The 20580-nt window shown below is 41.0% G+C and overlaps 1 protein-coding gene across 1 annotated transcript in view; it reads left to right on the top strand.

Moving 5' to 3' along the window:
• INO80 (INO80 complex ATPase subunit) overlaps positions 1-20580 on the top strand; it is a 131685-nt gene that overhangs the window by 82898 nt on the left and 28207 nt on the right. Inside the window, exons 25-27 of the mRNA XM_037056041.1 lie at positions 2589-2729; positions 7394-7619; positions 12112-12239. Of these exons, the coding sequence (XP_036911936.1) occupies positions 2589-2729; positions 7394-7619; positions 12112-12239 (495 nt within the window). The remainder of the gene's footprint in view (positions 1-2588; positions 2730-7393; positions 7620-12111; positions 12240-20580) is intronic.

Consider the following 20580-nt stretch of genomic DNA (forward strand, 5'->3'; position numbering starts at 1 on the left):
GAAGAAGATATGCAAGGTATTTGGCATATTATGCTTTATTTCAAGAAAGGTAAAAACACAACAAAAACTCAAAGATTTGTGTAGTTTATGGAGACAGTGCTGTGATTGATGGAATGTGTCAAAAGTGGTTTACAAAGTTTCCTAGTACTATTGACACTTTGGCCAAAGAATGTCTTTGCTATGGAAGATGTTTAGTTGCACCCCTGGGCTCTACCCAACTAGAAGCCAATGGCAGGAGATAGCTGACATACTCAAAATCTCCAAATCAAAGTTATTGGTGAAAATGAAAATGTGTCTTTTATTTTACAGAAAAAAACTAAACAGACTTTTTGGCCAATCCAATAGATACTAGCCAATATAAAGATGAGTACACAGATAATGTTGAAAAACTCTATCAGAAGCTTAAAGTTCTTTTGTGGGTTATAACAAGCATTTCAATATCTAGAGAAAAAGGTCAAGCACAGTAAAGCTACACGGACCCACCATTGTCATAAAGTGTCATAAAGATTTGCCTACAGTGTGTTTAGAGAACACTGAAGACAGCTCAGCTCTACTGGAAACAGTTAAAGCCTTTCATTTTGTTCATGAACATTATTTAGAAGATGCTGATTGTTTCATGCAAGCAGATTGTGATACACATGTCCTGTTAGACAGCTTGAGGTGGCTTCTCTCAAATTATGATCCTCAAGAACTCATTTCCTTTAGGAGAAGACATGTAGTGAATAAAGAAGCCTTGAGGATATTTGTTACTCTAAGTTTTGGGTACTACAATTATAATTATTATTCTCTTGAAGAGGATGCTGATTACTGTTCATCTTGCAATTTGTTTTCTTGACTTTGACTACATTGTGTATTATCCTCCTCTACATGATTATTTATCAAACTGCCTTTTTAAGAAATCAGTAAAACAGAAATAATCATGAATGAAGATCCAACAATAAAATGTCTAATGCTGAAGAAAGACCTGCACCTGTGATATTACTAGTCAGTGGGGGTGGTAGATGCCATTGAGTGAGCATGTGCACCATGTGGCCATCACATTCAAAATGACTGAGCGAGTAGAGCAATGAATCTGCATCAAATTTTGCATTAAGCATGAACATTCCTCCGAAGAACCTATTCAGATGATTCAGAAGGCCACAGCTATAGAAAACAAGTGATTGGCGGCTTAATTACCACACCACACCATCCATGCTGGGATTACGGAACACTGTAATCCCACTGGCAAATTCTTTGAATGTGAATATTCCATGCTTTAAATATTTCATATGAATGGCTGAAAACTGAAGTTTTGACATGAGCTGTGGAGTCTTTGAAAATGTATTTTTGATACAGTAATGTAAATGAAGAATTTTTTTTGAGTGGTGGTCAGGTGGAGGAACTAAAGAGATACTGTTCCCTCTTCATGACCACTTGTATTGACGTCACTGTATAAATGAAACAGCTAACCTTGCTAGAACTACACTGCACTATGTTAGTACACCGATGTGAGGCTAAACAAACTTGCCTTAAAGAATAACTTAGAAATATTGTTGGTAATTGCTTTTGACTGAAGACATGAATTTGCATCCATGAATATAACAAATAAACCAAACTTCCTCCCCACATACATACCATCAGGCTGTCTAGAAAGTATCCAGCCATGTAATATTAAAAATAGAGATATTTATTGAAGAAGATACAAGATACATTGTTCATAGGACAATGATACCTCAGACCCCTTCAAAGGAGCACCTTGGGACCTCACAGTTCTCCCAGTTGCTATCAGCTGCCCCATTGTATTTTCCTGAATCTCATCAATGGTCTGAAATCTCTTTCCTTTCAAATGTGATTTTAGTTTTGAGAAAGGCCAGAAGTCACAGGGCACCAAATCTGGGCTGCAGTGAGGGCTAGTCACCTGGGTGATTTGATGTTTCACAAAAATCTTCTGTAGGAGACATGATGCATGGATGGTGTGGTATTGTAATTAAGCTGCTAATCACTTGTTTTCTATAGCTGTGGCCTTCTGAATCATCTGAATAGGTTCTTGGGAGGAATGTTCATGCTTAATGCAAAATTTGATGCAGATTCATTGCTCTGCTCGCTCAGTCATTTTGAATGTGATGGCCACATGGTGCACATGCTCACTCAATGGCATCTACCACCCCCATTGACTAGTACAGTGAAGTCCTCATTGTTCAGGCACCCACATTCCAATCCAGTCTCCTTGGATGCCAGGTTACATCATTATCACACAGACTGTACTTGTTGTGTTAACAATGGCTGGACTTTTTTCTGGACAGACCTCATACATAGTGTTCTGTCTAATGAAGGTTTTGCTATCGCCATTTATAATTAATAGTATCACTTCCACAAAAAGGTAGGAATGATGCTTGGTTAGGGTACATTAATATAAAGCCACATTTTGAAATTAGTATGGATTTTGTCTACAGTATAAGTTGGATTCTAAATAGTGTTTATTAGAGTAATAATATTCACTAGGAAGAATGTCTTTAAATCAGATGTTTATTTAATATGTAATATTTCCCCTGTTTTGATTACATTAAACATAATTATCAATGGCACTAATCTGACTTTTTGTTTTATAGTTTCTGGTTTTCAGCAGCCACTGTAAAGCAGTGAGTGGCTACTCAGACCAGGTCATCCATCAGCGGAGATCAGCTACCTCCTCGCTTCGCTGCTGCCTGCTCACTGAGCTGCCATCTTTTTTGTGTGTGGCCAGTCCACGAGTAAGTGCCATGGGAGGGAATAAACAAAAATACATGGTATTTTAAAAATACTAATTTTCAAGAGATCCATTTCTTAACTGTTGTAAGTTACTTGGATCTTGAGAAACATACAAATCCTTAGTATTTAGAAAGAGCATGCACACACGGTTCTGGCTGACCCAGGACAGCATTCCTCACTGTGGACTGTTGGTTTGAGAATGATTGTGTGGTAGGTAGGAGTGTTTTTTTTTCTCTGACCTTGTCTTGTCTCTTCTTAGTTTCTCTCATTTGGTCAGGGGCTCTAATCTACCATGGCAGCAAGCCATCTGTCAGGTGGATTAACACCCAACAACAGGGTCACTGGACAGGGGACTCTTTGAAAAGGAGAGGGAATCATTTGTCACCTGCATTGAGGCTTTTGAGGGTTTTTCAGAGGAGGGAGCCGGATTGGCAGGGAGATTTGATCTGGACTTGTCACCTCAGTACAGTCCCCAAATAACAAAAGGAAATGTGACACTTTTTAGTCTGGTATTCTCTCACTTTCCTCAGCAGTTCTGCTTGGACTGTGGTTCACAAGTATGTTTCCCCTGAAAAGTGACTGTTGCGCATTCAGCAGTTGTAGTCTTATTTGTAGATGGCTGGGGGGAGGGGGGTGGGTGTAGTTACTATTAGAGTTTCAACTTCAGGCAGTTGTTGGGTTCTTCCTATACCCTGCTTATCAAAACAGGACACCCTGGTGATTGTTGACAGCATTACTGCAAAGGTTGCCCTTGGCATGCTGTGGTGGTTTACTTTGCTTACATCTCTTTCAAGTCCTTATTGATCAATGCCAGAAGAATCTCTGCCATCCTCAAAGAAATACATGATAGGAAGAGAGACATAGTAGAAAAGTGGGCAGACACTGTGGGTCGAGCAAAGTTCAAGTTTCTGTCTTTCCCATCTTGTTTCCTTTTTTTTGCTTTAAGGGGCAACTTTCAGGTAACTAGAAGACTCTTAAGAGGCTGATATTTCTTACCTTTCTGTATGTTTTTTTTGTTTATTTACATCATCTTGTATCCTCACTTTATTACGTTATCAAAGATCAGAATTGTGTGGCAGAGGGTCCAAAGGAAGATGATGAATGAAAATGAGATGATGGTATTGAGTCCCATTGACTCCAGCCTTCCTAGACTTCTTCCTGCTAGTCCTCTGTTACATGAATGTGATTCCCTTGCCACTGTCATCTTCATTTGATTTATATTGACTGTCCAGAATTTAGATTTCACATGTTTCCAATTCTTCCAAAGCATTCTTAGTCTTTGAAGCTGAAGCTGATGCAGAGAAATTTACTTTTTAAAGAAACATCTAAAGCCAAGTGCTTCCATGGAAAGTAGCGTTGAGGCTTCATAATTGTGTGGTTTGTTTCCTTCTCAGTCTCCTTACCGAGAGGCCTGATAAAAGGAAGTCTAGATTTTTAGAGCTAGACTTAGGTATTTTTACTTCTTATATTCCCAGTATTTATAGAGCCAGTGAAAGTGAACTACCTTGAACTGTAATGGCATTGATGAACATGACAATTTTGGTTTGTACCATCTCGAGCTCTAGAACCAACCACTCTAAAGAACAGCCCCACTCTCCAAACGTATTCGCACATGGGCACCCCAGCTGTACTTCAGAGTATTGTTTTCTGAGGAGCTAGAAGTCTAAACTGTCTTGTGCAGTGCTGCTGTTTCTGGCATAGTGGAGAAAGATGTGGTGACAGTCAGAAAGTAGGAGGAAGCTTTTATCATTTGACTGGAGTGCTGCTTTCCAGCTTCCTACTCGGCCTGTCCTCCGTTATTTACTTGTAGGGTTTCTTCACATAACGTGCCAAACCTGAAAATGGGAATAATTACACAATGGTTGTGAGGACAGGAAAAAGAGTTTTAAACATGTCAATATTTTATGTGCATGTACACAAATTCTTAAATCTTTCAGATCAGGCCTGCGGTACGAATAAGGCAACATTTCATGAAATACCTTAATTATATTGATTTCTCACTCGTCTGTCTTGATGGAAAGAAACTGATTTCCTTTGAGGCCTCAACCTTGGCCTTGAGTCGAGACAAACTAATTTTCCTGGCACATGCTGTGAAAACTTTAGGGTCAGTTCAGGAAGAACTGTGCCATTAAGGAAGAAATTATGGCAGCTCTTTTCTCATTAGCTGAGAAATAATTCAGCAGGGGTCATAAACTAAGACCCTGGAATCCATCTTAGAAAAAATGTAGCGCTTGGAGCGGTCACGCTTCCTAGAGCTAGAGCAGGAATGCACATGTCCTTAGGAAGGACGCTCTGAATGCTTGTGGAGGCAGCCTCTGAAGATACCATAGTTTAGAAAGTTAATGAAGCAAGAAACAGGTTAGCTTATGTGGCTGACGGGAGGGTGCATTTCAGTTTGTGGCGGGGGGGGGGGGGGTGGGGGGAATGGTGAGTCATGCTTCATCTCTCCCTGTTTCTGAGCAATCAGGAAGGCCACTTGGGTGGAGGCCGTCTAGGATAGAGCGGACTTGGAAAGCAGGATTTAAGTAGAAATGGACTTGTTTGCCCCCTTTAGGGCCCCATGAGTTTGCTGCTTACGTACTTACAACATGACTTTCTATGATTCTGCATATATCTTGATCCAGGGCTCCTGCCAAAGAAGCTTATCAAAACATTAAAAAATATTTCACTAAGAATTGTGCCTTGCAATCCTCCCAGTTTCAGTCCTGAACTTGGAAGGATATCAGCAAAATGCAAATTGGAAAATAGCTTAAAGTTTACAGCTGGAAAAAGTTGGTTTGTTTTTAAACTACTAAGACTTCCTAGAAATGAGTCCTAAGCAAGGGAAACATTCTCCTCTGCATCACTGTTTACCCTATTCCTTCAGGCTGTTTCTACCTTTAAATTTTTCATCTTGAGACTGTGGGACCCAAGGTATTTATTTATAATTCCAGTATAAGTTCTGCTGCTCTACAAAACAAAACAAAGGATTTATCTTTGTAAAATTGGCCAGAATTAGTCTCTCACAGATTATGCTCTATTCATCCAAGAGTGTGTGTGTTACTTGAGATATATAGAACTGGTAACACTTTGTAGTCCTGACTGCTGCTTCATTAACCATTTGTATGGAATTAGCAGTAGTCAATTGTGAGGTTCTGGGACTTACACCCTAGATCAGGGATCCCCAGCCCATGGCCTGTTAGGAACTGGACCGCAGAGCAGGAAGTAAGCGGCAGGCAAGCAAGTGAAACTTCATTTGCATTACCATCTGGGCTCCATCTCCTTTCTCCCCCCCCCACCACCACCACACCTGTCTGTGGAAAGAGTGTCTTCGCAAAACCAATCCCTGGTGCCAAAAAGGTTAGGGACCCCTGCCCCAGATGGTAGGTGTCTACTCTGATTCAGTAGCTGCTGGACCACTGCCAGAACAAACCAGAGCATATAGAGACCAAATTTTTATCCACCTGCTTTGTATTTCCGTGTTTATTTGCCTGTGCTCCACTTTCAGTGGGAAAAATTAATAACTGGGAAACAGAGGACAAACTTCTTTTGGAGGGAGTAGAGGAGATATGAGATTACCAGAACCTTCTACTAGTGCCGTCTGGTTAAACCAATTTCTGTGTGAGCCTGTCTGGATTTCTGAGCTCTAGAGGCCCAGCTTGCTGTTGCTCTCTGTAGGTTTGCCATCTGGACCGTAGATGGCACTATATCCTAGCCAATTCAGATCAGCTTCCTCTGCGATCCGAGTAGCATACACAGTCTGTGCTCTTTCTCTCGTGTTGGTATCCTCTAGTCCCCAGCAGAGGTACCTTGCAGCTCCATAGTGAGCTAGCCGACTGTTTATGTACCCCATGGCAACATTTTCAAGGCTCAGTCTAAGATGCTGGGGTGCTTGTTAAACCTAGTTCTGTTGGCTCCTCCCATCTGAGTACATGGCTGCTTATTAGAATGGGAGTAGACTAGAGATCGCTAAAGAAGGATAAAGCCTAGGTTTCTGAATGGAAAGGAGCCTGCTGTTCTACAGGGGGGCAGCATTTGAGTGTTGCTGCACCTAGTGGTGAGATAAGATGTGTGTAGCCTAACCAAGAAGTGAATCTACTGCTTCTGGCAATTGCTCCCCCACCCCTTCCATTAGCTTATGGCTTGAAAGAAAGATTCTCTTTCCCTGAAAGGTTTGTCAGTCAGCAGCCCAGTCAGAGAAAAGGAGAAAGAAGTGTTGATAAATGTGGGAACTTAGCCACAAAACCATTAAAGATAACTTCAAATGCACCAAGCCAATACTCTGTAGTTCTTAATGATGACTAAACTAGCTCCAGTTCCCTTTTTGGCCTCACCAACTTATGTATGGCAAATATAACTTTGCCAAAAGCAACATCCAGCAGTGATGGGAGGTTCAAAGCATATATATGAATGATAGAATTGTTTCTGACCTGGTGTCCTCGTTTATCTATGAACTCCAGTACTCTTTAGATTTGTTATAGGCTCATATTATAATAGGTTGGCCTTTTACCTGGGAAGGCTCTCACTAAATCAGTTATTAGGGAGAGGTTAGTTTGTTAGAACAGGGGAGGTAAAACTACTAGCCCAAGAATTATCCACATTAGTCTGATTTCAAAGTTGAGGTTCCCAAAAGGCTTAGTGGGTGTGGAAAATGTGAAAGAATCATCTCATTTGACTCTGACTGCAGGTCACCGCAGTGCCATTGGATTCCTACTGCAATGACCGAAGTGCAGAGTATGAGCGGCGAGTGCTGAAGGAAGGAGGGAGTCTGGCAGCCAAGCAGTGTTTGTTGAATGGGGCCCCTGAACTGGCAGCAGACTGGCTAAATCGACAATCCCGGTTCTTCCCGGAGCCAGCTGGAGGACTGTGGAGCATCATGCCTCAGAATGGCTGGTCTTTCATCAGGATTCCAGGTGAGTCCTATGTCCTCTTGAAATACGTTTCCAGCTTTGGCAAGGGGAGAACCGGGGAGATGCTCCACATGGTGGTTTCAGATATTTGGAATTCAAAGTTTTGGGGTTTCTGTTTCCTCTTCTGCCCTTAGTAACTTATAGATAAGTGTATTTAAGTAATTTGTGACTTGAATAGAGAGAAATGTGTTTTAAATTTGTGCTTAAATACTCTCCTTTGATACGCGTACAGATGAGAAAGGAATTCCACTGTTACAAAAAGGGAGGAGGTAGAAATAAACGAGGTAGGAAAGACTCCAGGTCGAGTGAGTAGTTGTCTTGTGACATTACCACTGGGATGAATGAGAATGTCGTCACTCACAGAAAGCCTAGCCCAAGTAGCATAAATAGTGTCCTACACAAAGCACTAGAGATCTGAATGATAACCAGAAGGAAAACAGTGTGGTTTGTGCCAAAATGTTAGCAGATTCCCAGACCTCCTGGGGTCATGGACGTGGGTTGGAAGGGAATTAGATTTTCATCTTTGCTTTAGTGAAATTACTTTTTTAAAAAGATTTTATTTATTTATTTTTAGAGAGAGAGGGGAAGAGAAGGAGAGAGGGAGAGAATCTCTCATGGATATGAGAGAGATACATCAATCAGTTGCCTCTCACACGCCCCCAACTGGGGACCTGGCCCACAACCCAGGCACACGTGCCCTGACTGGGAATTGTATCGGCAACCTTTTGGTTCACAGGCCAGCACTCAGTCCACTGAGCCACACTAGCCAAAGCAGTGAGACTACTTTTAAGGAAGTTGAGCACAGGGTTCATAGGCTCGTGTTCTTTGCTTACACATGGCAAACTGGAGCAGCAGTTTAGAGCTGCCGCTTAGAGCTGCCATGTAAGTTTTGGTTGTCCACATTCTCTAATACTTCAGTTGTATGCGTCTTATTAGCATGTATGGGAAGTAAACAAGAGCTAAGTATTGAAAAGAGAGAATCTGTGGTTTCTAAGAAGTAACTGGATTCAGGGTTTAAGGCCTATTTTTTCCATTTTAATGATAACTTTGTCAAGTGTCAGGAAACTTCGGGTCAACCTGCTGTAGTAGAGTAGCTTTGAGGATGCTTTGAACTGGAAGATACCATTTTGGGTATGTGAGAAACAATATTGTAAATGGCCTCATAGCTGACTTAGAACATGTGAAAGCAATGCGAGAAGGTATAGTGGTGGAAAATAAGTGGAAACCCAGAGTGTAAAGAATGTCTGAATACCCGTGGGAATAGAGGGATACCGTGGTATGGAAACCACAGAATCCCGGGCAGAAGATGAACACAGGTGTAGAAAGAAGCAAGACAACACCTTATTTATTGTTTCTCCCTTCTTCATTCTGGCTGCTTAGTTCCCAGTACAGGAGTAGAAGGCTTATTGCTGGCGCTGTGGGAATCTCTTGTGGCTTTTCCTGTTCTTTGAAAGAAAAATGGACCTTGTTTAAATAGCAGGAAGTGTCTGAGTTCTTTTCGCATCGATAAAAAGCACCAGCCTCACTGGCTGTTTACTGTGAGAACCAACCAGCTCCTCACTGACCCTATTGTGCTCTGTAGACTGGCTGGGGCAGGGCAGCGAGGGGGTGGGGGATCACTGGAACCTATATTTTATCTCTCTTTTTCTGTACTTTTACATTTTCTGTGTCCCTGGGAAGGTTTGGTTCCATTAAACTTATTGAGAGGTTAATGAAAATCTGGATTTCAAACATTGAATGTGTCTCCGTGTTTCACTGAGAGAAGGATCTACAGTGCCTTCTAAAGTCTAGTCTCCCCTCCTTGGTAAGAGGAGGCACTATTTAATGTTACTCTGATTATACTGCCGTAGGATGCATTCATTTAATCTCTGAGCAGGATCTTACACTGTGGTCAGTAAGAACCTGTGAGTGAAAAATACTGTAAGATCGTACCACAAATTGTAGGAAAGATTGTAAGAAAGTAGATCTGTTCATTTCAACCTTTTTTTGAGCTCCTGTTTTAAAGAAGGGGCTGGTCACAGATTTGACTTGGCAGAATCAGCCTAATTTCTAGGAAATGGTGCTCTTCTTGGCTCTGCGCCCTGCTTAGCAATAGGTTATACTCTTGTCCAGTGCAGCTTTGGTAGCTTCTAAAAAACTGGGTCATGGATGCCAGGCCCAGAAGAAACCAGTGTGTATAGAGAAAGAAACCAGTTTTTCTGCATATCTTTCTAAGAACAGATTCTGGAAGCTGACTTCCTCTGTCTAGCATGCTCACCAGAGAAACAGAAATAATTGTTCATTACTTAAGGGTTTTAAGGCCATTGCTGAAGTTTCTTTTTAGGCCTTTTCCTTCAGTGCATTCTGAAGATATCCAGTCCATCCACTTCCACCCCCCCTACCTGACAGGCTAACAACAGGGACCACTTCTGCTGCTTCTCTCAAGTGCATGAAACTTCTCTCCACTTAAGCCTGAGCACATCATCATCTCTGAGCTTTCCAAATACTAGGATCAGTTCTTTCTTATTTGTCAAAATAAAGTAGATGTGAGAAGCAGGAATGTATGAAAACCATTGAGTCATGATTTTAAGATGAATTGAAGCTTCTCAACATTCAGACACAAGACAGATTTGTGTATGCTTAAATATTTGTGTTGAGGGAGATATATGTAAATGGAGAGAGGAAATAAGCAGGCTGCAGAAATCTGATGTGGTTAGCTTAGTCTGCCCAATGACTGAAAGTATATGGGCTTTTAATTTATTTTAACCTTGCTGTTCCTTTAATGAGAAAAGAAACATATTGTTTAAAGTTGATTGGTAGCTCTGTAAGGATTATTTAGGCACTATCAAAACTGAGGGACCCTAGGGAATCCAACTAAAGGATTGTTGGATTACCCTTCCAACTGAAGGGTAATTATGACAAGAAGAAAGAAACCTTGAAGTTGCTATGAAACATTGCTGCCTCATCAGACTTGGAATTTATACAGTCCTCCTTGTGTCTGGTGCCAGAGAGAGGGCTTAGCAATCACTTCTGTCCCAGCTGCAGTCATTTGATTGTGTTGGTAAGGAGACCAACAAAAAGAAGAGCATTTCAGTAATCTAAACAGGACCAAACAAAGAAGCTGAACAAAGGTGTGTGCCACGGCCTCAGGGAGGGGTGGTGGAGGGAGAGATGTGGCCTGGCAGCGTTCCGAAGGTGGGAAAAGGCAGGCTGCAGTGCAGAGGAGTAAACATCCAGGACCCATAGCTTTGTAGCAAAACAGAGTGGTTGATGATTTGTTATGGTACTGTCAGCACATCCGTCCTTGTTCGGTGTATACAATAATAGTGCACTTGGCAAATAGTGGCAAGAACTGAGAAACGAACGTGGAGAACTCCTGGATTGCTCTGCAGTCTGAGCAAAAAACACAGGTTCAAACCAGAAACAAAAGATAAGCAGTATGTTTTTAACAGTTTTCTTTTTTACTTTTAGTGGTTAGTTGTCTGTGTAGTATCTTTAGCTTTTCCTTCTCCCTTTTTGTGTTCCATAGTCACTTCCACATACACCCTTAAATCTCCCAGCCCCTTAAACCTCCTCTCTTCCCTTCTTAATAACAACAATTGTTCAAGGCATGTTTATGGACCAGTCTGCAAACAGGAAACTCTACTTCCTGAAATGTGATGGGAGTTGAATGATACTGAATGGATAAGATGAAAATTTGTGAGTTAAGTATTCTTTAAAGATCTTTGGTTGAAATGATTTTTTTTTTTAATGGGAAGAGGAAGGCGACAGCACCAGTTAGTGAGTGAAAGCAACTTCCATTTCACAGAAATCCAAAGCCAATCTTTCTAAAAAGCTGAACAAGCCCTATAGTGTCTTTATTGAATTACAGCTTAGAATAATGACTTTTACCAGCCAACCTATTTGAAATCATCCAGGAAGAGGGAGTTTGGTTGTTTTTTGTTTGTTTGTTTGTTTGTTTGTTTGCTTGTTTGTTTTTAAGGAAGAAGAGGGTACGTTTATTTTCTCTATTTTTTTTTTTTGGTGTTTAAGTGTCTCCAGGGGCTGGCAAGAACAGGCCTTGTTTCTTTACATTGTCGTGCTTCCAGAAGGTAAACCATTCAGCCACAGAACTAGCAGAAACAAATATCTAGAGATATTATGGACAAAAAAACCAACAGGTTTCTCAGGTCACTTACAGCAGACATGACATGGACATCACTTTCAGGTGTCCATGTGTACCTGCTGTTCTTCCATAAGTAAGGATTAGAGCAGGGGAGTTTTCAGATGCCTCTGTCTGATTAGGAACTGTCAGTTGGGAAGGAACCTACACCTCCCTCTTTCAGGATATGTCTTCCCAGAGCACTATTGGATCATGATTTAATAGTGCTTTGCATTCTTCTCTAGAGTACTTTCTTGCTCTCATGATGACAAGCATCCTGGTTATAGTAATTTTGGCTGCATACAGCTTTGCAGTGAGTGATTTTGCTGCTTCAATTAAATACAGTTTCCCCCTCCCCCCTTTTCTTCTCCCTAGGCAAGGAGAGCCTCATCACTGACAGTGGAAAGCTGTATGCCCTTGATGTCCTGCTGACTCGTCTCAAGTCTCAAGGACATAGGGTCCTTATCTACTCCCAGATGACCAGGATGATAGACCTACTGGAGGTAGGAGAAGGAACCTTGGGGACCTAGAACACCTTGACATTTAACTTGTAGGAATCAGATGTCTCTGATTAATACCAGTCCTGCTTAATGAGAACTCCAAACATCTTTGTGATTTTACTGTCTGTAAAGGAGAAGTAGCTTCTGGCAGGTGTGAGTATGCAAAGGATTTCTGCATCCTTGTTTATACCAGTGACATAGAACACTCCTTACTCCCTTCACTGGGGAAGAAATTCCCTGATTTTAAGTAGATCAGAGCTTAGGAATTTCTCAAAAACTCCTCTGATATTGTATATAATAAACAAGATTTGGGGTTACTTTTCTACGTGAAAAAACAGAAAGTGACTATTCATCCTGAGTTAATCCAGTGATTCTCAACTTGACTGCACTTTTACAAATACTGGTGCCTCTCAACCTTTAACAAATACTGGTGCCTGGTTCTATCCCCAGAGATTTATTATAATGTGGGGGGAGGCCTAGGCATCGGGATATTTGTTTGTTTGTTTGGCATGAGGATATTTAAAAGCTTGTAAGGTAGTTCAGATATGTAACCAAAGTTGACAGCCACTGTATTATGGTGATAGATATAGCTGTGTCTTAACTGTATATTCTCTCTGCTTTCTTGTTGTCTGAGTAGTTGCTTTGTTACTTGAGGAAGGAAAGTCATGGACACTGAAACAAGAAAGTGAAAGTGAGGACAAATAATCACAAACCACTAAAGTAAATCTTTAGTGAAAGAATGTTGGGCCCTGACTGGTGTGGGTCAGCTGGTTGGACATCCTTCTGTGAAACGAAGGGTCGCTGGTTCAATTTCCAGTCAGGTCGCAGGCGTGGGTTGCGGGCCCTGTCTCCAGTTGGAGTGTGTGCAAGAGGCAGGTGATAAGTGTTTCTCTCCCTCTCTTTCTTCCTTCCTTCCCCTCTCTCTAAAAATAAGTAAATAAAATCTTAAAAAACAGAAAAATCTTTAAAAAGCTTTCCAACATCCTTTTTTGGGAAAGGATATTGGAAAGCTACTTGTCTAGAGTCTAAAGCACTGTCAGTAGTGTATAGATATTCTCATGTTTTTCCATGGATTTGAAATATCTAAGGCTTTCTATTCTAGCTCTGCTACTCCAGGTAGTAGTTGATAATAAGTGGAAACTGAACCACGATTATCCCTTTCTAGGAATAAAGGAGTAGAGATCATACCAGTGTACTACAAAAGGAATGAAGGGTAGTAAGAAGGAAGAATTTTTAGGTTCTTTGGAAGCCAGGGCTGGCTTGTTGAATTTTCCAGTGAATTTATTGGAATTTGGTGGCAAGCTCTTTTTTTAATTATCTGGGAAGGTTTTTTTAAAACAAGAGACAAATGAGCCCTGGCTGGCGTAGCTCAGTGGATTGAGCACGGGCCTGCAAACCACATGATCGCGGTTCGATTCCCAGTCAGGGCACATGCCTGGGTTGCAGGCCAGTTCCCGGTAGGGAACTCACAAGAGGCAACCATACATTGATACTTCTCTCCTTCTCCCCTTCCCTTTCCCTTTAAAGATAAATAAATAAAATCTTTAATTTAAAAAAAAGACAAATGATATTTGAAGTCAGTTTAATCACTACGTTTTATGTTTAATATGGTGTTTAGCTCCAGAATGCTGTTAACAGGCCACACTTTCTGGTTTGTCTTGTAAGTAGGGTACCTATTTCTAAATGATGAAGAATGCTTGTAAGTGACTGCAAGTTGCTATTAGAGAGGTGATTAAAGCCATTGCGTTTGATGTAAATCTTGACTTGTATCAGAGATCCTAACAGCAATAATTTAAAATAAAAGGACTGCCTACATCTTTAATGTTCTGGTCTAAACAGATGATGCCACTAGCCAGAACAGTGAGTTAAGTTTCCCTCAGTGAGGCTCTTTTTAGATAAAGTGTACTTGCCTTGTCCTAAAGAGTTAGGCAAGTATAGATGAAGTACTGATCTTACACTGCTAATAATTATAGAGAAAGCAATATGTTAGGATTTTGTAAGGGAGGTAAGTATCTTTCTTTTAAGGTAATTCTGGTAGGTGAAGGTGAGTGTGGGTGGTTTAAGTTTGATACAGTTCTACATCTTACTTCCTTATCTTGTATATTGCACACTTCTAGGTAATTATAAATATTACTAAAATAAGTAAATCAAAGAATGAATGCATTTTGTTCAGAATGAATGCTATAAACCTTACCCACCATGGTCGCTTCCTATCTCTAATCCACCAGGTTTTTTTGAAGGGGGAAGGGTTGAACTTTTTGTGGGATGACTTCACAAACAAGGCAACTTGAAAACCTTCTGTAAATGTAGTTGCATCTCTCTATGGGGAATTCTGAATTGGGGAAAAGCAAATTCAAAGCCTAAATTTCACAACTGCTAACATTCTTTAGCCATATGTATAGCATGCATCTAGGATGCTAGTGCCAAAAAATGTTGCAGCTGTTTGTATGTTTTACTAAAAAACTAAAATGAAACTGTTGCTTAAGTTCCTTAATACTGTCTCCTTTAACATAAAATTTCCTAATTTTTTTGTCTAGTTATTTAATGTTATTTACCCAAATCAACCACATTCTGTATTCTAAGAGGTTAGTCTGCAAATGAGATTTATTTTTTAGGCACAGAATTACAATGCCCACAATGTTTACTATATGTCTGATCATTTATTGAAATGTAAATATATTGTGGATCTTAGGACAGTCCGGGATTAGGTCTGGTCTTTTTAATCCCAAAGATGTGTTTATTGATTTTAGAGAGAGGGAAAGAGGGAAGAGAGAGAAAGAGAAACATCGATGTGAGAGGGAGAAATCGATTGGTTAAATCCTGTATGCGTCCCGACTGGGGACTGAACCTGCAGCCTTTTGGTGTATGGAATGATACTCCAGCCAACTGAGCCACATGGCCAGAGCTAGGTCTATGTTTTTTAACTTTTCAAAGAGTATTTGGGGTTTTTCAGTCACTTTCATAATAGAATCTATAAACATTCACTAGAGCCATTTGGGCTTTAAAACATGATCTGGTGCATGAACCCTGAGGATCATGTTATAGAAAGTCCCTCTGTATAGCTGCTTTCCCTTGACTCTTTCTTGTAAAAAATTACCTTGATTCTTGCCTTGCTTCTTTATTTGCAAAGTGTTGTGGGTTATTCCTATGTAGAATTTTTTCAACATTTTTTCAGGATTCTCTTTTTCCCTTGACATCCTGTTGCCCTGCATGTTAAGGAGGGAAAGAAAAGCTTTCAATAAACCCAGAGTTAGAACTCACAGAAGGTATTGAAGCTTTCTTGTGGAACTGTGGAGCATGTCAGCATCTTTCATACAACAGCCTTTTTGGGTTTTTTTATTCTGTGCTTTAGCCTTGTCTATCTGTCTGTCTATTTCTGGGACTCAGAAGACCATAAAAATCCACATACTTGTATATAGCCAGGTTTCTATTTTGTGAGAAATACTAGATGTGGGCACGTAGTATTTGCTCAGTATTTTCTAAAGTGATTGATAGCCTCTTTCTCTCGGACAAAAATCTGACTTTAATTTAAATTTCTTTGGAATATATCAGATCTTCTTCCAAATAGAATTCTGTATTCTGAAATGTTTTATCCTTTCCCATGGTATCCAAAAAAGGAGACTGCTTAATTTCCAGAGCCAAGTATTTTTAGTGTGCCACAGGCAGAAGTTAAGGACGTAAATAGGGGAAGATATGGTAGGTCACTAACTGTTACGTTGTGGGTTTATTTTATATTTACTGAGTCACCTATAGGGTGTTGGCTGGTGAGCGTTCTATGGGGACAGACACAGCCCTTGTGCAGTTGGGAGTGTGGTTGGTGTCCAACTGGATGTCAGGCAGAACTTTTCCTAACACCATCATTTTTACCCTGGTTTGGGATGTTGCAGAGAGCTTTTAACTCCCTACAGATGACTTACATTATCTCTAGGTAGTCTCTTTTGAGATTCATTCCTGTTGCATCAAGCAACTGAGTCTGTAGTTTAAGGAAATGAGCCTCAGTATTTTCTGTGCAACATAGCAAAGGTTCAGCCAACTGGTGCTTATGTGGTATGATTGTTAAGTACTGAAACAGACTAATCTTGAATTGTACCAGTATATGAAAATAGTGCAACTCAGAATTAAATCCAGATAATCCTTAAGTAATGATGACATTTGAGACGCTGGGTTGTATAACTTGTCCAGTCAGCAAGTACTTTCCTAGGAAAAGGTTCATCCTAAACAGATGTTCTATCATTTATGAGTACGCCCAAACATCTTCATTATGTTGATGAGATCAGTTCGTAAAAAGACAGGGGTGCCCGAGGTCAACCCAACATTCAGCCAGTCAGGTTTGTCGTGTAATGAATTTCAACCGTGCTGACAAGCCCCTTGGGAGCCTGGCCAGGGCCAGGGGCAGCAGCCCAGAAAAGGACCACAATAACATGGACAATGCATAACATTTCATTGTTTAAAAAAAATAATTAATTAATTATGGCGGGGCTGAAGGTCAATGGCCTTTTTAGCACAAGTGAATTTTCCCTCTTGTTGGGAGCAACAGGCTGCCCCAAACCGGAGTTGCATCACATGTGAGCTGGGGCTGGAAGTATGCCTGGGCCTCCTGGTGTTGCTTCTGGACTGGGAAGAAGCACAGGCAGCAGCAGCCAGGTTGAGATCCCGGAGGCAGCTGGGCCAGAGGACCCAGGCTCAGAGCCTTTCCTGGCCCCTTATTAGTCCTGCACTTCTCAGGGAGGAGACACTTTTCTCAACAGAAGTTCTGAGACTTTCCAGGGGGGATACATGGGTCTGGCTTTGTGTTCCTCTTCGTGCCTCAGTTCCCGTATCTGTAGAATGGAGCAGATGATTCCTGTCTTAGGGATTGGAGGTAGAAAGGAAGCTTCTGAAAGGATTTGTAAACCGTTGGTTATCATATAAGAAGTGCCACAGTAGTGGGTGGCCAGGGTGTAGGTGGCAGGACCTTTGAAATCAGGAAGGCTCAGCTCCTGTTTTCCACACTGGGGACCATCGGTCCCCGGGCTTGGTCTGGAGAGCTGAGCTGTGGCACTGCCTCCCTGTTTTTCCACATTTTTGGTGGCTTTGCTCCCAGTTCTGGTGGCAGTTGCTACTATCTGAACAATTTACCTGAAGATGGAGATTAAACAGCTCTTTCTGGTTCTGTTGAAATAATAATAATAATTAATAATAATAATAATAATAAATAATTACGTGGGGGGAGAAAATAAATAAAATAAAATATTAAGTAATAATTAATTAGAGAGTGGGAGGGAGGAAGAAAGAGGGAGATTATGAGAGAGAAAAATCAATCAGTTGCCTCTTGAATACACCCTGACTGGGGACCAGGGCCACAACCCAGATAGGTTCCCTGACTGGGGATGGAACCAGCAGCAGCCTTTTGCTTTGGGGCATGACGCCCAGCCAGCTGAGCCACACTGGTCAGGGCTGAACTTTGTAATCAGAATCTTTTTCACTATAAATCCCTGCACCTGGGCCTTCTTTGCTTTTTCTGACTCCTAGCATCAAAGAACTCCTCATCTCATGCCAAAGTGTTCACTTAAACTTGACATAGAATTTACCATTCCTTCTGGATCCTTTCTTGAACTCTAGGATTTAGATTTAGAAATGATTCCTCCACTGTCACTGCTCATCCATATCCAAATCCTTGATGCTTTCATTTTTTTCTTGAGGAATACAGAAGTACTTTTGTTTTTTCATTTAATAATGTAAAACACAAATACTGACTACATTTTCTTTCATGTTTACAGCTCAACAGATTAGAACTGATTTAATCTCTGTGTGGAGCATGCTGGATTAGTATTTTTTCAAAGATTTTATTTATTCTTATAAAGAGGGGAAAGGAAGAAGAAAGAGGGAGAGAAACATCAATGTGTGGTTGCCTCTCACTTGGCCTTCACTGGGGACCTGGCCCACAACCCAGGCATGCGTCCTGACTGGGAGTTGAACCAGAGACCCTTTGGTTCATAGCTCATGCTCAATCCACTGAGCTACACCAGCCAGGGCTGTATTAGTATTTTAAAAGTTTGTTCTTTTATATGCGGGGGGATACCCCCAAAATGGGATTTATTTATTAAAAATTGTATATTCTTACAGGTTTAAACTTCAGTCACCTTCAAACTACTCTTCATTTGACACAGTACACCTATTGAGACATTTTTTCCACTGCTCCAAACCATTTTTGAATTTGTCTAATTTGATGCCTTTTAATGCTTTTGCTGTTCCTCATTTTCACCTCTCCTACATCAGCAAAATGTTTCCCTTTGAGGACTTTTCATCTGGGGAAACAAAAAAAAAGCAGTCACTTGAAGCGAAATTGGGTAAATAGGGAGGGTAGGGCATGGGGGTCATGGCGTTTTTGCTCAAAAACTACTGAACACTCAGTGTGGTTCATAAATCACGTGGGCAGGTGTGTTCATAAACCACCAGCATGAAATGGGCAAATATGTTGAAAGAATCTCCAAAAAAATTCACTGAAACCAAGCGCAGCATCTCATAGCAATATCAACTGGTGCACTGATAGAGATGGGTTCCTGAGACACTCACCTAGTGGGAAAGCCTGTACCTCAAGGGGTCCACCCTCCAGAGGTAATTCCGGGGGTTTTTGGGGTCCCCACTTACATGAGGTGGCTTCTCTTAGAATGTCACTATCTTTGCAAGCTGTGATTTTGAACACAATGGAAAGCTGGGTATTCTAAAATTGTCCCATGGAATGAATGTAAAGCAAATTGGGGATCACTGTTGACTGGCATTTTCATTGGGTCTTAAGAATGCTAGAAGGACATGTGTCAGGTTATAATCATCCTGTATTCAGTTTAGTTCATTTCTTTTTCGTGCTAATTGTGACTAAGGCATTGTGCTAGGCAGATGTAAATATGAGTTCATTGTCGTTTTTGCCAGCAAGGAGTGTGTGTGTGTGTGTGTGTGTGTACACATATCACAAACACAAATAACTGTCAAGTGTACCCTGATACTAAGGCCACAGTTGAAGCATAACATTGCTGAACATAGCAGAAGGGATACATTTATTTCTTACTGGGCTGCTTGAGGAAGGAAGTCTTTACATAGACAGTAGCATCTGAACTGAACTTAAAACAGAACATCAGCCATCAGAGAGAAGTGCATTCCAGACTAAGGAAGCCAGGTGTGAAAAGACAGGGATGGGTCCTGGCTGAGTGGTTCAGCTGGTTGGAGCATCGTCCCACAGACCAAAAGGTTGTGGGTTCAATCCTCAGTTGGGGCTTGTATAGGAGGCAACTGATCAGTGTTTCTCTCTCTTTTCCCCCCTCCCTTCCTTTCTCTCTAAAATCAATAAACATATCCTTGGTAAGGATTTAAAAAAAAACAAAAGGCACAGAGATGGGGAGGTAGAAGACTTTTGCAGGGGACTAGTGCACTATGATTGGAGCATGCAGTATAGGAGAAAAGGAAATAACACAAGTAGTGTGAAGGCAGATTATGGTGGGCCCATGAATGCCTTGTGATTAGGTCTTGCTCCTTAGGGCTCTGTATTAGATATGGGAGCATGGCTGCTGTATTTCATTCACTTGGTACAACTTACCTGGACAACAGAGGTTCTAATAGACATTGAGAGAAGCCTTGTTTTTTGCTGATGAATAGACCTCAGTGGTGGAAAGGGGCGTGTCCAGGAAAGTAGTTATACCACACCTTCAGGTTTGTGGATCATATGGAGTCTTTCTCCCAAAAATGTTTTATGAAAGTGAAATTGTGTTGAAATGAACATCAGAGGCAACTTTGAAGTGGAAAAGAAGTCTCAGAATGGAAGTTCATGTTGTAGGTATAGTATATATGCATTTTCCTTTATTTTTCCAAGTGCCCAATTATCTTCTCTTTATGACAGTGATGGGCAGGGCTTATGGACAGATATACTAAGAACCTTATGTACTTCTCTCCCCACCCCACCCCCATTTATTTGCTAGTGGTGGTACATCTTTGTTCCATTTGAGAAGCAGTGGAGGGGTTAAGCCAAAGGCTCTAGAACCAGTCTACCTGAGTTCCAATCCTAGCTCTGTTACCTGCTGTCTATGCCACTTTAGAGACCTTACTTAGCATCTGTGAAATGGGAGTAACAATAATAGCACCTACCTTTGTGGCCTGTGGTGAGGGATAAGCAAAATCAGGTAAAATAAGTAGAATAGTGAATGTCACTTAGTAAATGCTCAAAAAATGCGCACCATTAACATTATTGCTACTACTTTAAGACGAACCTAGTCCCTTTGTATTACACCATCAGGTATGTGAGGTTTGCTTTTATTTAGTTTATTTTAAGGAGTTAGAAGCACTTGCTGATGCTATTTTGAGTTACTCTGATACC

The sequence above is a fragment of the Sturnira hondurensis genome, unplaced genomic scaffold, assembly GCF_014824575.4.
Source record: "Sturnira hondurensis isolate 20B ecotype Veracruz unplaced genomic scaffold, ASM1482457v3 Scaffold0008782, whole genome shotgun sequence".
Classification (NCBI taxonomy): domain Eukaryota; kingdom Metazoa; phylum Chordata; class Mammalia; order Chiroptera; family Phyllostomidae; genus Sturnira; species Sturnira hondurensis.